Below are 21760 nucleotides of genomic sequence, written 5' to 3'. Positions count from 1 at the left end.
ATTTGTAATTCATCCCCTCCCTGTACCCATCCTGGCAAATATTGCACTATATCTCTTTTTTTCCCCCCTGTCTCCTTTTGTGCTGTTGTTACCCAATCGTTTTTAAAAATAGCCGCTTGTTATTTTCCCTGCCCCCCTGCTGTGCTTGTAGTATGGGTATGAGCAAGGATTTCTGAAAGCTGCACTGCTGTCATGACATCCAAGCTCCTAGAACATAAATCCTGGCCAGAGTTTGGCTAACAGCAGCTAGGATATTATTTGTTTCCATCAACCCCCCCCAAATTTGTTCTCTATGATTGGCATTGATTGTACCCATTGAAGGACCGTCGTGCAAGCTGTGCCATACACCACAGTCCAAGATTGATAGATATTTTTTATCGATTCAAAGATAAAATGTTGTGGCTGACAAGTACATACACGTGTTTCTGTGTGCGTTTGCAAAACAATAAGTCAAGCTACAACATGTCTGAGAATACAGCAGCAGCAGCACGTTAGCTTGAGGCAGAAGGTTGAAACTTCCGAAATTTGCTTGGAGGATCGGCATTTTTCAGGTTATTACTAACTATGTCTCTTTCGCTCTTCTGTTTCAATTTTACAGTTAACATGGCCACAGTGATTACGATTGTTGGCTATTAAGAGAAATGTAAAATTAGATAATCATTGCTAGATCCAGCAAAAGCTATTATACACATTCTATTTGCAATGAAAAAATGTTTAGACATTTGAAAGTGTAAACAATTATTTTTATTGCATGCAACCGTGTCAAAATTATTAAATAACTAAGACAACAATATTTAAACATCAACGTAAACGTCTGAAGGCTTGTGAATGAATAATTTGATTTAATCAAATACAAAACTGTATATGGCCCGCTGATATAGGTCTGTCCTCGTTAATTAAAAACACCAAAAATGGTTCTATGAATTTTGAGACTGTATATTTTACTGCTTGATTTTCTTGACTACTTGATGGCGCCACAGAGCGAACAAAGCACCATGAACCTTTGAACCATGTACAAACAAATTGGCTGCAAAGCTTTGGTGCTTCATGAAGCTTAATTTTGCCATAATTAGCAGAAGTTTGACATTTGTATGCAGACTTTTAGCTTGTGTGGCATGGTGGATGGTGGTTTGCACGGCTGCCTCAGTTTTCTGAGGTTAGGGGGGTTGGAATTCAGGCTCTAGCCTTCTTATAAGGAGTTTGCATGTTCTCATGTTTGTTTCATTGAATACTCTAAATTGACCTTTGGTGTAAATGTGAGTATGAATAGTTGTGTGTCCATATCTGGCCACATCTGAGTGTAACCCTGCCCAAATGACAGATGGAATTTGTAAATAACTGTATGGAAAATATATGGTTTGATGGATCACATAATATTACAAGCATAATCAAACGCGGCTCCATGGTAAAAAATGATGAATATGCTCTGAAAGTCCTGACGATGCTCTCAACTGTAATTTGCATGCTGATATCATTCTTTGCTTATTTAAATTTGTTATCAGGATTCCAATCAGTCAAAGATTAAGTTTTGTCCCGAGTTAACCCACTGTACAGGGTCAGCCCCGACTGAAGTGTGGTTTTGAGTGTGAGGTAGTATGGTTCTGTCTGGGTATAAATGGTGAGAAGACTTAGCCTGGTTGAGGGATTAGAGGAGAAGGGGGCGGGGAACATGCATGATCTGTCAAGGGCTTAATTCCACAGTTATCCCTACGGCAGCAGCCGCTGTGATGGCAGAAGCTGTGTTTTCATTAGTCTAATATTCAGAGAAGCTCCACAATTATGTAACAGTGACGTGCTGTCATCCTCTCTCGGCCGGCCCACCGCCTGGCAGAAACGTGGCCGTTTGTTTTCCTTTGATCCTTCATCACTGGGAGAAGCCAAAAGGACATCTGTCAGACTGTGTGGTCGGGGACGGTGCTCGTAGTAGTCACGCCACAGCAACATTGCTTTTTGGTGCCTTGTTGGCATGGAAAGACTTTCCGCGTTGAAGCGGCAAGGCAGTTTAGCATCTTTGCAATACAGAAGATGAGAAAGCATGTGGAGATGATTCTGGTCTTCGCTAGCAAATGGGACACTGCTAATGGATGATGCGATCTACGTGATGTTTTCTACGTTGGAGGAGTTTTAGAAGATGAAGTTTAAGAAGTTCATTACCATCATGCAGGCGGCAATGGGGATCGTTCCCCTTAACAAACGAGAGCTTCTTCCACCGGGCAGGAAACTGTGGAGACCCCCTGGGTGAGTTTGAAGGCCTTTGTGTCTTTTGACATGCAAGTGTGTAGTACTGTAGAATAGCTATCTTTTACAAATGTTCTAACCTGTGATACAGAGGCTAGTTATTAGCAACTTAAGACACATCATTGCTTATACAACCATTAAGAAGCTTGAGCTTTCTTTCTGTACATCGAGTCACTGGCAATGTACAAGAAAATGTTATCTCACCTCATCCCAGAGCACGATGCAAGAGTAACACATATTGTCAGTCATAAACTCAATGGCACAACATTGCAGGTGATTGGAATCCAAAAGAAATCAAAGTCTGCTTACTTTTCAATGTTAGTATTAGCTGCCGGATTGATATGGGTAAATCAGTGTCAGATGACAGATTAATGGTAATAAACCGAACAACCATTTGTATAATGGGCAAAAATATAGAATTCAAAAAGATTGTCAACTCCTTGAGATTCTGTCATTCGTGTTTATATCTCCTAGCTTTATCTCCACCTGTTTTTATGCTCCTGTAATGGCACAATGAATACATGATGGTATCATTCACGATATTCAGGAGCATCCTGGATGAAGATACCACCCTACAAATTGAGATTATTATTTTTATTTTTTTGTGTGGTGTCGTTAAATTGTTAATTCTTCCAGGAGTAGACTTTCCTCATAGTTTGACAAGTCTGTGTTTGGAAGGCCAGCAGGTTCTATCATGCATTCTGCTCTCCTCACCCACAAAACAATGCCACCCTATCAGTCTTAAATCATATTGGTTGTATGCAAAATCACTTCAGCCCAGATTCAGCTCAACTGGGAGCAGGTTTGCTAGCCGTTGTATTCCTTTGTTCAGACAAATTGAGCTGGTCTTACCTTAACAAACTTTTCAAACTGGAAGCAGGTTTGGACCTGTTTTCATTGGACACACAGATCACCGGTACAGTCTTTTTCAATTTAATCAATATATGGTTGCCTAAAATGTGCATGTTTTGTTACAAATAACAGTATTATTTAAGTTGTAAATACCTGCAAACAAAAGCTGAAATGTTTAGCTCTTGTCATATTTGATGAAAAACTTGGTTGTTTTCAATTTACGGCAAAAATATTGCCTCCATTGTGTCTTGGAGAAGAGTATATGTCTGCCTGAAGCTTGCTTACTGAAGTTATGGATATTTTTCTAAACATAGAATGTAAACAGAAACCCCTATCATTGGCAGACTTCCACATCAGTGTGCCGAAACGGTCCGTTGGATGGACTGAGAGTTTAGTCGGCACTTGACCCAGATAGGGATGATTACACGGAAAAATTGAAAACTACTTCCGTCCATTCTGTGAGCAAGAGGGACAATTGGTCGGGCCTGGCAAGTGGCAACCTTCTTTTCTGCTGTTGGAGACCTCTGATTTTAGCGAATGTGATTGTGAGCATTTTTTCTTAGCTCTACAAACCTTTTTAGCTTAGTCCCAAGGGTCACTTTCGGGTCCTCTGGCTAATGCAACATCCTGTTTACAGTACTCGGCTCCTCCCTTTAAAATGAAAGTCCAATGTTCATGGTTGCGCCAGCCTGTCATTTAAGAAATGTAAAATACTGGACATTTTCAAAATGGTTTAAAACTGGAAAATATATTTTCCAAAACATTTCAAAAATAAAATTATTATTATTATTATTATTTTTAATAATAATATTATATTGATATTATTATGTTTTATTTTGACCATTTTAGTTTTTGTGTAATAAATACAGACCCAGTGTAGTATTTTTAACTTGTCCTATGAATAGTTGTACTATGTTCATTTTGTTTTCAATTGTCAATTATTTTACTAGTACTTCCGCCTTCATCAGAGTCTCTGACGAAGGCGGAAGTACTAGCCGAAACATGTCAGGTAATTCAACCTAAATACAATTTGTTTGTGATAAAAGAACCAGTAAAATAATTTTCCTATGAATTTTCTTGAATTCACATAATTTTTTTTTCCACTCACAGGGACCAGCCTGGTTCTGACCAGACTTCTGCTGCTCTTTTTAAGTCCAACCGCAAGTTCTGTTGGTCGCGAGAAGCCCATTACCTGTATCTTCGTCGCCTCTCCTCACGCAGCTTCTCAGCTATTATGATGGTACGTTAAGTGAAACATGGCAAAATGTTGGTGCTGTAATTCAAACAGATGCTTGTTTGATCTCACGGATGCGCCCTTGACTGCACCCTTGAACGATATTCAAATCTTGGCTTAAGACATTCATACATACATACATACATATGTGGAATTTGTCATTTGAAAGTGGAGGTTGCACTCAAATATATGGTCCTAGACTAGTGTATATTGAGGTATTCCCTGCATGGCAGTTGCACGATTTGGAACAAAAGGTCACTAAAAGTCCTGTACGGGAGTCGCTGATGGTGTAGGGGTGCACTTGCTTGTCTTGTGTGCCGATACCGTGAGTTCGATTCCCACATATGACGGTGTGAATGTTTGTGTGTGAGTGAATGTGTGTGTGGAAAAAAAAAAGTGTCCCGTACTATTTTTTTTTTCCCGCATGGCACTCAGCTCTGTTTTTTCCTCCTCCTCTACAAATGATGTGAAGAAACTATTTTTAGAATCCCATCAAATGTCATGGATTTTTTTAACTTGGTCCAAAAATATAACAAAAACCAAAAGCCTCCTCTTTTGGCACACAGCTTGAAACTAGAGTTTGTGTGATACCATATTTCCCAGACTTCCCCCTCTTCATTTGAACCCAAATACTCTTATGTGACCCCTCCTGCATGCAGGATGATAATTAACTAGAGACCCATACCTCCGCTTGCGCAGTTCATTGTTTTAACTGTCTAACAAGGGTAATTATTGAGGCCAGAGAAGCTTAACTACATTAGAGTGGACCAATTTGAATGCCTTTGTGTGCTGAATTGTTAAACTATGTTGATAGGATACAGAATTTGTTATTGTATTGAGAGGAAAAGCTTTGGTTTGTGCTGTTTTGTGTGCTTAGCCTTGTGTTGGAAATAATACTGAAATATAATGAAACATACTTATCATGTAACAAATAGATAATTGTCGTGCAGCATCACACAATGATCTCTATTTTGTCCCCAGACAGATATGCCATTGACTCATACATATAGTATCCTTGCATTTTTCACATAGCTCTGAACTTAGTCCATTATGTGCTGTTATTCAATGGCTCTTTGTTATTGTTTGGGTCTGCCTGACCTGGAAAGAGAGTTTGAATGACCTTAACCAAACATTCTTGTGTTGATTGTTGTCTTGATGTGGAACTGGGTTGTTCTTAGTCTTATATTTTTGTGACATAGGGTTAGAGAACCAAATCCAAATGGTCTTAAATGTTGTGGTTAAATGATTATCAAATTGTGATCACTTAACAATACAAAAATGTAATTTTCTATGTATTGGTAAAAGTAGGGAGAAGACTAGTTCCTGCCCTTGGTGTCCATTTTATGTATGCGCGTTACATGCTGTATTTAATTCTTGTTTGTGTCACTTGTCTGGAAAGCTCTCACAGCAGGTTACCTTTAAATCTAAGCGAATCTTGGACTAATCCATCACGGTGTTTTTTTTTAGTCGTCACGAACCTACATACTTTTTCATTGGTTGCACGGTTTTCTTCATTTATGACAATCATCGTAGTCTATGTGGATTTTTAGAAGGGCCTTAATATAAAAGCTTGCATTTTGTTTGTTGACACACTGGACCGTTTATTTTTTTATTCGATCGGGCTCCCCCCAAGCTCGCTGCCACTTGGTCTCATCTGTCCCGAGCCAAGCGTACTCGGTGCTACTTTTCGCACGACTGTTAACTTTTTTCTTTCTTTTAGTTATTTTAGTCGCAGAATGTAACTGGGGTTGAGCTTTTTCTGTTTTCTAGACTGAAATCCGTTCGTCTTAGAACACGTAGAATTGTGCGTGATCCTGCTGATTGGGAAATCTTGAGCCATTGCTAAGTGCGTGATGCCTGTGAACGGAGGCGGGCTGCTCTCCTTGGGCAGATATGCTACTCAATATTTCAATGTAAGTATTGCGTCTGTCTGAAGTGTTCGTTTTAAATCATTGACGCATATTTATGTTGATGTACTACTCCTGCATTACTGTAAGGTAATATTACGGTAGGTGATCGGAAAGAAACGCAAAGTCATACTGGGCGTTGTTGCACCTGCTGTGCGCATTAATGTACTGTTGAATGTGTGTGTATATCTACAGTGCAATACTGTGAGTATTTTTAAGCATCACTGATTTGCTGCTAATTCAAACATTTAGGTTGTGTTCAACCACCGATCTCCGCATAAGCGTACGTCATGTGATCGTTTGTCAAATACAATGCATTTGGATGGACTAGTCCTTGCATTTGTTGTTCATCACAAATTAAACGTGACATTACATTGGCAAACGCAATATGTAGTTGTTTTAACTTAAGTCACGACTAACCGCTTTACTTGCCCTACGCGGTCTCGCCAGCAAGGGGCAGCCTCGGACAATATTTGTTACACGTTTTTTGTCTGTATGCATTTTTGCGAGTTTTGCATTTTGATCAAGATATATTGTTTTCTTAGTGTAAATAATTGACGTGATACACGAATGTGTCTCACAGGCCAAGAGAAAGCAATACATTTGGTTGGAAAATAGCCTCTTAATTTAATAGACAAAGCGCCTCATTAATTCATACTTATTTTGATCGACTCCATGTAAAGTGAATAGGTTATAAATTGAAGATTGCTACGTTGTCAAATAGTTATCCATCATTCAGATGTATGTTGCTATGGTGTGCATCATGTTATTGTCTACTTGGCTATTTCACTTTATGCAGTCCAGAGATTAAGATCATATATTTAACACAACGTTTGAAATAAAGGCTGTCCAAATGTTACGTGGAGAATAAGCTCCTCTATAATATTGTTTTGTATTTGAAATGGTGAATTGGATTCTACCTTCTACCGCCCCCTCATTGGAGGAAATTGTTATATAATGGCCTAAACTCGGGAAACTACTGCTTATCCTCCGAGCCAGCCTTCTAGCAGTGAACACAATCACAACACATCATGGAAGTGTGTGTGTGATTGAACCCTTTGCCAAACGCTTTTGACTGGCCTGCTGCATTTTCACTTAGACTGCATCTTGTAGTTTCTTGTTGCTGCTTCTGATTGAATTCCATTTTGATTATTTTGTAGTGCAAAGTTGGGTAACATAGAAAGGTGTGGGATTTGGGAGTATCCTGATTTTTTTAATTCAGTTTGACAGTGCAGGCGGGCCATAAATAATACATTATAAGACCGAAGCTGCGGGCCGTATGAAATCTGACCGGGGGCCGGATTTGGCCCGCGGGCCGGAATTTGGACACGCCTGGGTTAAGGCAAAGTTCTGTAATGTCAATGAACATATTGCTTTACAGACTTTTCTTTTTTAACCCTACCACATCTCTTGCTTACAACTCCAGTTGACATTCTATCAATTGTGCTAGTTTGTTTACGCCGGTACACTCTAATGCACGGGTGTCAAACTCAAGGCCCGGGGGCCAGATACGGCCCGCCACATCATTTTATGTGGCCCTCGAAGACAAGTTGTGCATCAAATTCGTGTGTCATTACTAGAATTGCAAATTGTCTTCACTTTTAATATCTTTTTAAAAAAATATTTGACCAGTTTTTACTCGTCTGATTTGAAAATGAGTTATTTGTCAATTTGTTTTGTAGCTTTTACTGTATATAATATGAGGTGCTCATACATTTATTTGGGTTGACAGTCATAATGGCCCTCCGAAAGAAGCTATGACGACAATGCGGCTTGCGAAAAAAACGAGTTTGACACCCCTGCTAATAGTTTGGCTGCTTTGTAGCATAAAATCAAATTAAACAAATGCTGGTTAGTTGTCGGGATGCTGGTGCAGACTTGGATGGTTAATCACCGCCCACCATACAAGCGTTGGTTGGTCTGTATGTTTACACTGCCTACCAACACTGGGATTTGTGCTGAATGTAGGCCAGCAGAATCACGCTTACGTCAACGGCAGTCAGGCAGATGCAGGGAGAGAGCAGCTGGTGGTTGTGCAGCTGTGGCCAAGGAGGAGTCCGTGGCGCACATCAGTTTGCCAGAGCACCGCTGGCGGTGATCAGGGAAAGACACCGATAGGAAGAGAAGAGTGCCAGGAATGAAGACTGTCCTCAGCCTGCACAGGAAATGGGCCCACGCGGTCAAAACCATACGTATCCTGCAGGGACTCGTGAGTGTTTTGACTAAAATGGCTAACTTTTATTTCAGGTGTTGCTCAATGCCAGTCTTTTGGTTGTGGATACAAATGAATTCATGCAATTTGAGTACTACGGAAGAGTCGAAAGTTAATTATAAAATGATGTCACGTTTTAAATCAATTTTAACATAGTCAAACGTAACTTGGGAGTAGTTTGAAAAAATTCAAACCCTACGGCCCTGCGGCTTTTTCTTAATCGTGCGCAAAATGTGCACAATAATAACAATTATATGGGCTTGGGAATGCTAGAAATCAACGTTTTTAATAATGGCAAAGCGATGTTATGATTGTATCATTGTCAACATATCAGATGTTCAGCTTATCGAAAAGCGATTTTCTTGGCTTATTTGAATACTCGCATTTAGCAGATAACTATTTATTTTAATGTTAGTTATTGAATACTTGCATCAGACATTTTCGCGGACTGAAAAAAGAACTAAACCAAAATGCTAAGCCTCGTCTTGAGTCGTATCACAATTTCAAAGTCTACCCTGATGCGGCTCTGCAGATAACTGGCAGTTTTAAGAGCTCCTGCTTGTATAACAATGGTACAGACTAATGAAGTGCCTTTGTCATTACATCACGTATTTCATTATTAAACAGTCAAGTCGAATGAAGTCACTGACGTAATCTTGCCTTTCTCTTTCTAGAACCCTGTTATGGAGGAAACGGTCTGGGAACAGTATACAGTGACCCTGCAAAGGGTAAGTCCATCACTACTTCATCTCATTCTATTTTATTTACATCTAGACACGGACTGCTGCTGCCTGTTTGTGATTTACTAAGAGCATCAAATTAAAAACTGACAGGCTGCAGTTAGCCAACAAACAGCCTACAGATGTAAGAGACATATCACGCTACAGTTACTCATTAGGCACAGACCCATTTTCTATACTGCTTGTACTCATTAGGGTCACGCCTGTACCGGAACCTATCCCAACGGAGTTTGGGCAAGTGGCTTGCTACATCTTGGTCCGTTCTCCAGTCAGTTGCAGGCCACATATAGACAAACAACCCTGACTGATTTAAGCAGGGGTAGGCAATTCATTTAACCAAGGTGCCACGTGGCAAACTATAGCCTCGATCACATTCCAGAATAATTTAATGTCTTTACATAGAACAAAATAACTGTTTTGTCACTGCCATTGTGATGCTGTAAGTTCACAAGGCAAAGTAATATTTGTCTGAAAATTGTTCCTAAACAAATGTGGTCAAAGACAGTGGCATTTGTGAACCAAAGTTCCAATCTACAAATATCGTGTTAACGTTATCAGTTTTTAATGAACATTCATAAAAAAAAAAATTACTACACTGTGTGGATTCATATTTATTGGATTTCATTAAAGTGTGATGACATTTAGAGCAATGCTAATGTGTCTTTGTTTTAAGACACATTTGCACTTGCACTTGGTCGCTTATACTACCCACACGCATGCAGATACATATACACAAATAACAAATAACTCTCATTATTCCCTATGGCTACAGTGGGAGTGACAAGCACCAGATTTATTTTAAATTTTATTTTGACTTTGTCCAAATTTTGCAGCAGATGGATATGAACTACTGGTCATCGAATACTGTACCCAAGTCTGATTTAGTATTCAATTAACCTTTCGCTCGAGAAAATCCACACAAGAAGATGTGCAAACTCCATAAAGGAAAACCTGAATCTTAAATAGTAAAATGAGTGTATCTTTTTTTCTAGAAATATAACACTCGATAAAGAAAATGAACAGTGACTCTAAATGTGTTTAATCTGTTTGGTTAGAAAAAAAAGAAACAGGAGAATAAAAATAAGTGGGGTGGATTTTTTTCTTTTTTCAGTTCTATCACTGAAGATGAGTCAAAAGGCAAACTAAGACACCAGCTGTTTCAACATCTGTGTCAAAATCATAATGCATAGATAAACATAATATAAACACCAAGGTGTTAGTGACTTTTTGACTTTTGAATAGTTGATACACTTCAGGTTTTCATTTTACTACAACACAAATACTGTAATTAAATTCCTTTGGTATTGCTCAAAGTTCAAATGTTTTTTCTATATTAATTTTGAAGTGGTAAGGTTAATTCATGATGTAAGTAGTTGTGCTGTTTAAATGACAAATTATAGACACTGCAAATATACTATTTTTAGATCAGCACTGAACGTCTGAGTCATGACCGTGTCCCTGGGGATTTTTGTGTAAATGTTCAACAGACCCATTTTTTCCCGTTATATCTCCTATTGGGATTTTTTATATTATTATTATTAAAGACAATCTTAGTGCTGTGTGATGTTGAAAATATTTTGCATCCCAATTTAGATCCAATGATATCTCAATAACAATATACGGTAATGGAAAAAAAATGATTGAGCTTGTTTCCTTCAATTTCTGCCTCGAAGCTTGGCAGGGATCATTTTTCCACATGAAGTGATATTACTGCAGTCGCATGCACCACTGCATGTCGACATAAGTTGATTCAATGGCAATGAATGTGCAAGTTTGTCGTAAATTTACACTTGCCTTGAGACCCTATAATGTAGTGATCCCTCGCTACTTCGCGTTTCGTTTATCGCGGCTTCACTACATCGCAGATTTTTTTTTTCCAAATTAAAAAAACATTTAAAAGTCAAAATAAAACTTCTAAATTGAGGAAACGTGTCTAACCTTTAGGACAATGTAGTATTGCTCCAAATGTTCGTTTACATTCCTTTAGAAGTCCGTTTTCGCCTTGTTAGCACGATCGCGAACTAGCATCTTTCCACTAACTCGTTAGCCTGCCCAGTACTTCTTGTTGTACAGTACTTCGCGGATTTCACTTATCGCGGGTGGTTTTTGGAACCAATTATCCGCGATAAACGAGGGATTACTGTATACTACAACTACATCTATGATCCCCATCGTTTCCTAGTTAGCTTAGCTAATTTCCTTCAGCCTACCAGTGCTAAATAGAAGGTATTGTGCTGCCCCCACAAATGGTCAAGGATAGGAAAAGCCCTCTCTGTGCTTTCAGTCAATTTATTGAACAAATAGTAAGAAAGCAAATGTTTTAAATGTTTTTATTTTTTTTCCCCCACAAACTGCCAAATGCTACACTCCACGCAGTCACCCAACAACATTTTGCTCTCATTCCCCAACATTCACGTCACTCTCAAGGCCAGGCCCTCTATTTAAAGCCTTACAGTACACTAAATGTTACAGGTGAAACATGAAGATAGTGACCCTAAAATAGAACAATACCTGCACCTCAAATGCAAATGTTATTAATTAATATTGCAAAGTCATTTTATTATTACCCATATGATGGAATAATCTTAAGAATAACCGATTCTAAAAAATATATATTTGATAGCTGCAGCCCTATTGTTTTTTTATTTGATTATGTGCCGCGTTTAGTTTAAGCTACCATTGATTTTAAGGTACTCCATGAATAAAAATTTTGTGAATTTGCGTTGCAACAGAGCTACCTCTTTATTCCACACATCAAAATAACTTTGCAGTAATCCCTCATTTTTCGCTGGGGTTACGTTCCGAAAAAAAACCGTGATAGGTGATATCCGTGAAGTCGAAACCTTTACCATTATTATACTGGTATAACATTGAGACCAAAGGACTAAACTTGTTTTCAGGCCCAAGCATTTGTTTAACAAAGAGAAGTAAATATTTTTTTCCAGATAACTACAGTAAAATAAGTATTTTAATCATCAGTAGGTACTATATAGTGCGCCTCTGCAGCCTGACTCTGCTCTGTAGTCATCTGAAGCCAATGCACTGTGAAAAAAATCTGTGAAGCAGTGAGTCCGTGACATAGCAAGGGATGACTGTACATAATAAAAAGTGTATGGTAGATGTTTTTATATCACATTCCAAATATGTGTTGTAAGAGTAGTGTGAGCACTGTGTTTGATGTTTGACTCAGACATTTCTCCAGCAAGCAATTAACATTCCACAAGGTCAGTGTGTCAATTGTTTTCTGTACTGCGAGAGCAGAGAGTTGATCTTGGTTAATCCTCATGATGAGCCTATTGTCTTGTGCTATGGTCCATTTTAACCAGAAAAGCAGATTTAGTGGGTTGAAAAAAAGTCCTCTATTACAGGCATTTGACCTCCAGATCTAAAACCATTCACATCCATCTGTCCATGCAGCTCCCTACACCTTCTTTTATTCTCTTCTGCCATGTGTTAGAATAAGTCTCTTTGGGGAATCATCCAAGTCTACATGCTGTGAATCCTATTAAACAATAGCAAGCTTAAACGGTAAAGTTCTTCTGCGTTCTCTGGTAAGCTTTATTTTCATGTCACGTGAATATCATATGTATGTATCTTAATGTTGACATCTAAGTGGTCATTAAAACATAATATCCAAAACATTTATAAAACAATTATGAATTTAGCTTCAATATATTCATTGCCAGCAGTAAGATTGGCAATTGGGATTGCTAGGCATTTAGCAGAGATGGCAGCTCCCACCTCTTGCCACCCTGTAAGACCGCTCATGGTGAATATACCAATATGTCATGTTCGACTGGACACAGATTATAGCACACCCACAGAAAGCACACTTGTATGCCTTTAAAATGTATTTCACGATTCTAAATCCGACTTCGTGCATCACGACAAATGTATCTAATGTTTAAATGTGCTGTACTTTATCAGCAAATAGAAGCGTGTTCACTTCCACACTCCCACTGTCAGCATTGGCCATCTGCTCAAGATAGAGGGGATTGAATGAATAGTGTTTTTTATGTACAGATGGAAGGGATAAAGCGAAAGGGTTTGTCAAATCTCTGAACTAATCTCATCAGTGCAATCTGGAACAGTGGCAGGTAGACTGAAAGCCGCAACACGGCGAAAGGCTTTTACTGGGTCGGTTTGTTCACACCTTTTGGACATGTTTCACCTTTCGTTAAGCACTTGGTAACGTCATGAGTCTTCAGATTAGCACGGCTTTTAATCACAAATGCACGAAACACAATTACAATGAAAACAAGAGCTCTGAAGTGCATATGTGGCTGTAGTGCTTGTGAATGTAATTCCCGTATTTTTCGGACTATAAATCACGTTTTTTTTTTCATAGTTTTGGTTGGGGGGGCGACTTATACTCAGGAGCGACTTATATGTGAAATTATTCACAAATGTTCAAAATTCAAAAATCCGCGATGTAGTTATTTGTGTCACGTTAGTATACCACATCGTTTAGCCTGTTGTTGCTCGTTCGTGTCTGTTCTTGGTGTTGGATTTTGTCGAATAAATTTCCCCCAAAATGCGATTTATACTCCGGTGTGACTTATATGGTTTTTTTTTTTCACTTTATTGTGCATTTTATGGCTAATGCGATGTATATTCCGGAGCGACTTTTAGTCTGAAAAATACGACACATGGACAAAAATCCCTTTTAACATCTATCACAATCAAATACAGCTACAATAATACAGCGGGAGCTGACACACACCACAAGGATTATTCAACAGTTTTTTTTTCTCTCACTCTGACTCCCTCACACATGCAGGAATGCAAATAAAATAGATCTGACTTCAGCCAGATTATCAGGTTTGATTTTCTTGTGTCTCAGGATCCAAAGATGGGCTTCGGCATCGCTGTATCAGGAGGGCGAGACAATCCAAATGAGGAGAGTGGTGAGACATCCATAGTGGTGTCTGACGTCCTCCAGGGAGGACCAGCTGACGGCTTGTTGTTGTGTGTATTGCTATTTCATTCCTTAAAGCGTGCGTTATACTACATTATCCAAACGTTGTAGTTGTAGAGTCATCAGTTACCCAACAGCTCATTTATTTACCGTAATTTTCGGACTATAAGTCGCGGTTTTTTTTCATAGTTTGGGTGGGGGGGCGACTTATACTCAGGAGCGATTTATATACATATATATGGTTTTTTTTCACTTTTTTGGGCATTTTATGGCTGGTGCGACTTATACTCCGGTGCGACTTATAGTCCGAAAATTACGGTAATCACCAGTAGCTGTCCAAAATATTTGCATTACAAAGAGTAGTAGTACTTTTATCAACAGCTGCCTGCTCTCTGGATTCTTACCATGGTATGTGTCATCAGTCAAGGGCATTATCGATTGTCACAAAAACAATCTATAAGCGTGTCCCACTTCCTCACTCAGAGACACCAATCTAATGGTTCACAGCAGGAACAGGCACAGACATGCCGGATCCTCCATTTTGATCACGTTGATGAGTAATTTGTTTGAAAAGCAGATGGTATTACTCAACTTGGCTTCTCTATCATCCTTTTGTTGTTTGTTATTGAAATTGACGAACCATTTTGCACAACTCGCACATAAAATAATATACTTCATGAGTTTCACTCATGTTTCATCTCTATTATGTTTAGTGAGAATGACCGAGTGGTGCAGGTGAATGCTATTCCCATGGATGGGGTCATTCATTCCTTCGCCGTGCAAACCCTCAGAAAGTGTGGAAAAGTTGCGAAAATCGTAAGTGAAGCTGTTTTTTTTTTTGTATATTTATGCCTCAATTCTCTGCCTTGAATTTTATCTTAAAGGAACCATGCAATCAAAATACCTTTTCCCACACTGTTATATGCATAACATTTGATCTGGGACTTGATATTTGTGTAGTTTGTTAATTGTATTGTATGTAATTGTATCAAAGGAAAAAGTAACAGCAATTCAGAGCAAAGCTTATTTGAACATTCCTGAGAAATTTACCTGTCTCATCTGCCAGGCGTTTTGGACCAATTTACAATCGCGTCAACAGTTCTCAAAGAAAAGGTCAACAACAAAGGCTCCATTTAATATCTGCTGTATACACAAACTAGAACAAAGGTTCTGAACCAGGCCATCGCATTGTCACATACCCTCATTTTCCGATTGTTTCCAAATCACAGCTCATCTTCGTAAAAGTTAAGAATAAAGAAAACTCATGTATAGTAGTATATTGTATTTTGCCATACTGAAAAGAATAACCTCAATGTTGAAAAAGAAATATCAAGCGACTGAAATTGTGTTACCGTTTCTCAGTTACCAGAAAACCGTTTCATTTCCCATTCTGGACATAAATACCCCCTCCTGATTTATATACCTTGTGACTGTGACATTTCCGAACAGAATTGTTAGTTGATTAAGGAAAAATTGTTGTACTTTTGTGTGAACTTACAGATCGTTAAGAGACCAAGAAAGGTTCCTGTAAATCTCCTGAATCGTCCTGCATCACCTGATGATAGAGTTTTCAACAATGATTACGCTGAAGATTACAACTACGACCAGGACGGCCGCAGTGTGTATAGTAACAGGCAGGACCACAGCCTGGAGAGGGAGCAAGGTGGCTATATGGATTCTGGCTACCAAACCCGTGAGCGTGATTATGACAGGAACTATGACCGACGAGAACGGGGCAGGAGTACAGACAGAGACCGGAGTCCCGACCAGCAATACAGGAGAGACGGTAGCAGAGGTCGCACCTTGGACAGAGAACGTAGCCCCGACCGCCATCATAGGAGCGATCACACACTCAACCGTGACTATAGCCCGGACAAAAGGTACCGGAGCGAGCGCACTTTAGACCGAGACCACAGTCCTGATCGGCGCTACCGGAGTGAGCGAGCTCTCGACCGTGACTATAGCCCAGATCGACGCTATCGTAGCGACCGTGCACTAGACCGCACAAACAGCCCTGAGCAGCGTTACAGACGGGACAGTCATAGCCCGGGACGCAACCACGGACGTAACCACAGCTTCGAGCGAGGACGAGAACGAAATCCGAGTGACTCGAGGAAATATGATGAGCCTATTAAGAAAGGGGCTAGCAGGGATCGGTTGGAGCGTTCACCGTCACCTGCCGCCATGCCCATCCCTATGCCACGTCCTGCTCGTGAACTGGAGCCACTGGAGAAACCTCTGAATGTTCTGCTGCTGAAGAATCGGCCTAACGAAGGTGAGACGCAAAGATACCTCTTTATTGCCTTTTTGTAATGTATGCTCTATGCAGGGCTTGACGTGTATTTTTTTAATTGTATTTCACAGCCATGCTTGTTATTTTGTATTCCAGAGTATGGCCTTCGACTGGGCAGTCAGCTCTTTATCAAAGAGATGACCAGCACAGGGCTTGCCAGCAGAGATGGGAACCTTCAAGAGGGGGACATAATTCTCAAGGTGCGAAAGCATTTCTCCTATTTCAAAGTCCCATTTCAAGCCACAGACTCTTCGCATCTTCATCTTCTTATCCTTTCGGCTTTTCCCCTCAGGTGTCGCCACAGCGAACCATCTGTTTCCATCTCACCGTATCCTATGAATCCTCTTCTCCGACCCCAACTAACTTCATGTCCTCTTTCACTCCAGCCATAAAACTCCTCTTTGGTTTTCCTTTTGACCCCCTGCCTGGTGGTTCCATCCTCAGCCTCCTTCTACCAATATATTCACTATCCCTCAACTGAACATGTCCGAACCATCTCAGTCTGACCTCTTTGGCTTTATCTACGAAACACCTAACATGCGCTGTCCCTCTGATGCACTCGTTCCTGATCTTATCCAACCGTGTCACTCCCAAAGAGAACCTCAGCATCTTCATCTCTGCCACCTCCAGCTCTGCCTTCTGTCTTTTCCCCAGTGCCACTGTCTCTAAAACCATACTGCATCGCTGGTCTCACCACTGACCTACACACCTTTCCCTTCATTTTTGCTGATACTCTTTTATCACACATCACCCCAGCCACTTTTCTCCACCCGTTCCACCCTGCTTGGATGCGCTTCTTCACCTCTTTTCCATACTCTCCGTTATTCTGGACTGTTGACCCTAAGTGTCTCTACTCCCTGTAGCCTCACCATTCCACTTGAATCCCTCTCATTTACGCAGATGTATTCTGTCTTCTTTTGGCTTATCTTCATTCCTCTCCTCTCCACCTCTCTAAATTTCCCTCCACCTGCTCCCTACTTTCACTGCAGATAATTATTATCATGATTGCCTTTTATATATAGGACACCCAAGGACACTACAAATGAGAGGGGGCAAAAAGTAACTGGTGTCGTAATAAGTGTGTGATTCTCATTTCCAATGTCAGATCAACGGAACAGCGACTGAAAACCTGTCTCTCAGCGACGCAGGGAGGCTGATCGAGAAGTCTCGTGGGAAGCTGCAGCTGGTGGTCCAGAGAGACAGGCAGCAAGTGCTGATCCGAGTCCCCCCGATGGTCGACAGCGACTCAGAGCTTGATGGTGAGAGATACTTGAAACTGAAAAGCAGCAGGTCCTATCCAGTGTAGAACAAACGTGGCTGTCATCGCCATGTATAACCCAACCCCTTCAACATATCAACTACATGACAATCAAATGTGGAATGTTGCATCTGTGCATTCGTGTAATGGTGTTTTTCCCCATCATTGAATAAAAATTTTACTTCACATCAGTTTACTGTATAGTATTATTTACCTTCTCAGTTTTCACAAAGCAAAACCTCACACTATGAGCTAACAAAAGGAGCCAAACAATTCTCATTATATCCTCACCTTTGTGAGAAATCTCTCTTATACCTTGTTGAAACGTCACGTGACCTGGAATTGTGCTGTGATTGGTTCAATCCAACCTAGATAAGTGGTGTGAATGGATGTTTTTGCTCACCAAACATCTGCGGGGAGGGTGGAATAGCCAGAGGACCTGTGACCCACTTTGTCTGTTTTTGGGACTGTGTGTGACTGTGTTTGTGTGTATGTGAAGGTTCTCACCCGCCTTTGGCAGGGTGAATTAATCCACCACCATAATCCTGCTGTTGGATATGACAGAATTTCATCATGTGAGGGTTCACACCATGTGGTTCCTTGCTTGGAAAATCAATAGGGCCTTTTGGTGTGTGTGTAGTGATTTTTAGATCCTAAAATCAAATCATTGTAAGTACATCCACTAATGGAGTAGCGGTGCACCTCTGTGTTAACCTCTGAAATACAATCAGATCTCTTTTTATATTTGCAATAACATTTTTATCATAATTAAACACCTTTACAATATCTGTAATTTGAGAACTTAAACTCAATCTTCAACCAGCAAGCAGTATTTTGTTTTTGTCTTGCATGCCTGACTTACGTTGTTTTAAATAAAACGTTTTTGTTTTCTCTGTTTTCTGTCATAAGATAAATTTTTTGACTGAAGGCTCTCAACATCTCGTTCTCACTAGAGTTGTCAAGTTGTGTACGTCTATATGTTGCAGATATTTCTGAGATCGAGTCATATCGCTCCTACTCGCCACAAGATGAAAGACGAGGCCATCATTCGGACCTGTCTTCGCACTCATCCAATGAGCGGCTTCGAGAGAAACCAAGGTTCAGTATCTCACTGTCAGAAAAGTCTTGCTCTCCTTTGGTAATTCGAGTCAAATACAACACAAAGGTTTTTCTGGGGCAATAATAATTCTAGAGACCATATTCCCTAAAACGACTATGTGACAGTATGACTTTGCTGTGTTGATAAACGTGGGCTTTCTATCACCTGTAAACCAGTATGGCGAATAATTTGAATTTTTTTTGTTACTAGAGAGGATCCACCTAATAGGCTGGCCAAAATGGGTGCTATGCCAACCCCATTCAAAGGTCTTGAGCGAGCTGTGGAAGACACCCCCCCGCCGCCTCCTGAGAGAGAGGAGTCTCGTCCACAAACCCCACCAAGTAAACTTTTTTTTTTTTAACTTCCCAACATTCAAAATACAAAGTTTCACACATAATTTATGTGTATTGTTGTGATTCAAAGAAATTGCAGTTGGCCCAAAGCTTCACGCTCCTCCCAAAGTTCCACTGAAGCCAAGCACCGACGACCAGGAAGTATACGGGTCAGTATCTGATATTCTTGATATTTGGGTCACATTTCAACTCTTTCATAAGTTCTATTTTAGATCATTTCTTGTTTCCATTTTCCAGGCCAAACACATTGATGGTCCGTTTTCAGAAAGGAGAAAGTGTTGGTATGAGACTTGCAGGAGGGAATGATGTCGGTATCTTTATTGCGGGAGTTCAAGAAGATAGTGCAGCTGAACAGGAAGGTCTTCGTACTGGGGATCAGCTTGTGAAGGTGACATTTGCTTTTTTAAGATCACGCAATAGACTATCAATATCTGAAAAAGAATCAAGCATAACATCATTAATATGTTAAAATGACATCATAATTTATTGCTGAATCAGTAAAAAGCAACGTTAGAATTAAGCGTCATTGGTGTTACAGGTGAATAACGTAGACTTTAGGGGTATGGTCCGTGAGGATGCAGTGCTTTATCTCCTGGAGATTCCCAAAGGAGAGGATGTGACCATTCTTGCACAGAGCAAACCAGAAGGTATTGCCTACCTGTATGTCAAATATCTCTACTCTAAGGTCTTGGCAGATAATCATTGAGGAGAGGTTTTTCAAAAATGTACAAAGATGCTATTTATTTAATGGCAGTTTAGGGTTTTAAATCTTTGCCATCTATGCCTAAGATCAAAATAACATTCTCTCCATTTGCTTTTTTTTTCTTCTTCAGTATATAAAGACATTTTAGCATCTGGCAGAGGTGACTCCTTTTTCATTAGGACCCATTTTGAGTATGAGAAAGAGGCTCCTCAGAGTCTCCCTTTCACCAGAGGCGAAATCTTCAAAGTTACTGACACACTCTACGATGGCAAGCTGGGAAACTGGCTGGCGGTCCGTACAAACAAAGAAAACCAGTTGCTGGAGAAGGGCATCATTCCCAATAAAAGCAGGTTTGTGTAGTCTTGTGGAAGGTAGAAAACGTTATCATTCATTCTCTTTGGAGCAGCTGGCCTTTAATAAGGTTGAAGCACCATTTGTTCACGTGTCAGCTGGAAACATGAAACATTTGTCCACCCCCAAAAAATGGAGGCGGCTAAAGCGCTTTTGTTTGACATCCTAGAGCCGAGCAAATGTCTAACGTCCAGAATGCTGCACGAGCTGCATCAGGTAACGACAGAGGAGACTTCTGGAGGCTTCGAGGACAAAGAGCAGCTAAGAAAAAAGATCTTCGCAAGAGTCGAGAGGATCTGAGTGCAGCGCCAGTCACTACACGATTTCCAGCCTATGAAAGAGTTGTCCTGCGTGAAGGTGCCCGAACTTTGAGCTAGAGGAATTCCTGCTTGGAATTTGCTGACCAATGGCTACTTATTGTTTTTCAGCTGGCTTCAGGAGACCCGTGGTCATATTTGGGCCCATCTCTGACGCTGTGAATGAAAAACTAGCTAACGACATGCCTAATGAGTTCATCGTTGCTAGTAAGTGTTTACATTTTATGTGCTGGGACAGACCCTGTGCATCTCAGTTAGAGAAAAGAGTACATTAAGACACCCCATTCTCCTTTTTTGAATTCTGTGATATTTCCTGTTAAAAGAAACCGAGCCAAAGGATGCAGGAAGCGAGAAATCATCTGGAGTTGTGCGACTTAACACAATTCGCCAAATTATTGAACAGGTATGGTTTTTGAGAAAATGCTGCTTTAGCATGTTGATTCACCTTGGACTAACATTGAAACCTTTGTCCCTAAGAACTGTCACGCGCTGCTGGATGTGACTCCCAAAGCTGTCGACACCTTGAATTACACCCAGTGGTATCCCATCGTCATTTTCCTGAATCCAGACAGCAAGCAAGGAGTCAAGACCATGAGGAACCGCCTTTTGCCTGGATCCACCCGCAGTGCACGCAAACTTTATGAGCAGGCCATTAAGCTGAGAAAGACATACTCACACCTTTTCACTGGTATGTTGTGTTACTTTTCTACTTATTCTAGTAATTTGGATGAACTCAAGCACACCTAATTATTACAGCTGTAATCAGAAAAAAATCATGTAATGTCTAAATAATGCCCACAAGAACAAACAAATTCTTATCCCATTCAGACGCAATCGACCTCAACTCGGCCAACGATGCGTGGTATGGCAGCGTGAAAGATTCAATTCGGGAGCAGCAAGACAGAGCTGTGTGGGTGTGCGAGGGCAAGGTGAGTCTGACAGCATTTTTCCAAACCTGTACAGTATTTCATTTAATGTTGCATTGTCTGGTGAATATAAATTTAGAAATTGGGGGTCACTTGAGGAACTGGAATGGTCTGGCTAAACATTGCATTCGAAATTAAGTCATCTTCACAGTTGTATCATTTTGATAAACTGATACTGGTGTGTATTGAAAATCCATCCATCTATTTTCTGCACCGCCTGTCCCCACGGGGATCGCAGGCATGCTGGAGCCTATCCCAGCAGTCATCGAGCAGTAGGCGGGGGACACCCTGAACCGGTTGCCAGCCAATCGCAGGGCACACAGAGACGGAAAACTCATCCGCACTCTCACTCACACCTA

General features: G+C 40.4%; 3 protein-coding genes across 9 annotated transcripts in view; 2 read left to right on the top strand and 1 right to left on the bottom strand.

The window, feature by feature from the left end:
- LOC119131662 (lymphocyte antigen 75-like) overlaps nt 1-21760 on the top strand; it is a 1013224-nt gene that overhangs the window by 768516 nt on the left and 222948 nt on the right. The gene's annotated exons all lie outside the window — the stretch shown is intronic.
- LOC119131727 (C-type mannose receptor 2-like) overlaps nt 1-21760 on the bottom strand; it is a 399366-nt gene that overhangs the window by 319861 nt on the left and 57745 nt on the right. The window lies entirely within an intron of this gene.
- The window catches only part of tjp2a (tight junction protein 2a (zona occludens 2)), a 29462-nt gene that overhangs the window by 2784 nt on the left and 4918 nt on the right, over nt 1-21760 (top strand). For 2 of the 5 annotated variants that reach the window (XM_037266334.1, XM_037266333.1), the window contains exons 1-19: nt 2117-2238; nt 4201-4330; nt 9118-9171; nt 14027-14151; nt 14815-14917; nt 15602-16376; nt 16491-16594; nt 17500-17653; nt 18639-18750; nt 18962-19092; nt 19175-19253; nt 19342-19492; nt 19643-19751; nt 19938-20157; nt 20328-20515; nt 20587-20682; nt 20799-20878; nt 20953-21163; nt 21304-21404. In XM_037266334.1, the coding sequence (XP_037122229.1) occupies nt 2132-2238; nt 4201-4330; nt 9118-9171; nt 14027-14151; nt 14815-14917; nt 15602-16376; nt 16491-16594; nt 17500-17653; nt 18639-18750; nt 18962-19092; nt 19175-19253; nt 19342-19492; nt 19643-19751; nt 19938-20157; nt 20328-20515; nt 20587-20682; nt 20799-20878; nt 20953-21163; nt 21304-21404 (3030 nt within the window). In that variant the 5' untranslated portion in view covers nt 2117-2131. Of the gene's footprint in view, nt 1-2116; nt 2239-4200; nt 4331-6037; nt 6238-8353; nt 8441-9117; nt 9172-14026; nt 14152-14814; nt 14918-15601; nt 16377-16490; nt 16595-17499; nt 17654-18638; nt 18751-18961; nt 19093-19174; nt 19254-19341; nt 19493-19642; nt 19752-19937; nt 20158-20327; nt 20516-20586; nt 20683-20798; nt 20879-20952; nt 21164-21303; nt 21405-21760 lie in introns of those variants that run through there. The other 3 variants (XM_037266337.1, XM_037266336.1, XM_037266335.1) reach the window with 3 other exon arrangements.

Source organism: Syngnathus acus, chromosome 12, assembly GCF_901709675.1.
Source record: "Syngnathus acus chromosome 12, fSynAcu1.2, whole genome shotgun sequence".
In the NCBI taxonomy this organism is placed as follows: Eukaryota; Metazoa; Chordata; class Actinopteri; order Syngnathiformes; family Syngnathidae; genus Syngnathus; species Syngnathus acus.
The sequence above is the reverse complement of the archived record's forward strand: the minus strand, read 5'-3'. Positions and strand labels throughout refer to the sequence as shown.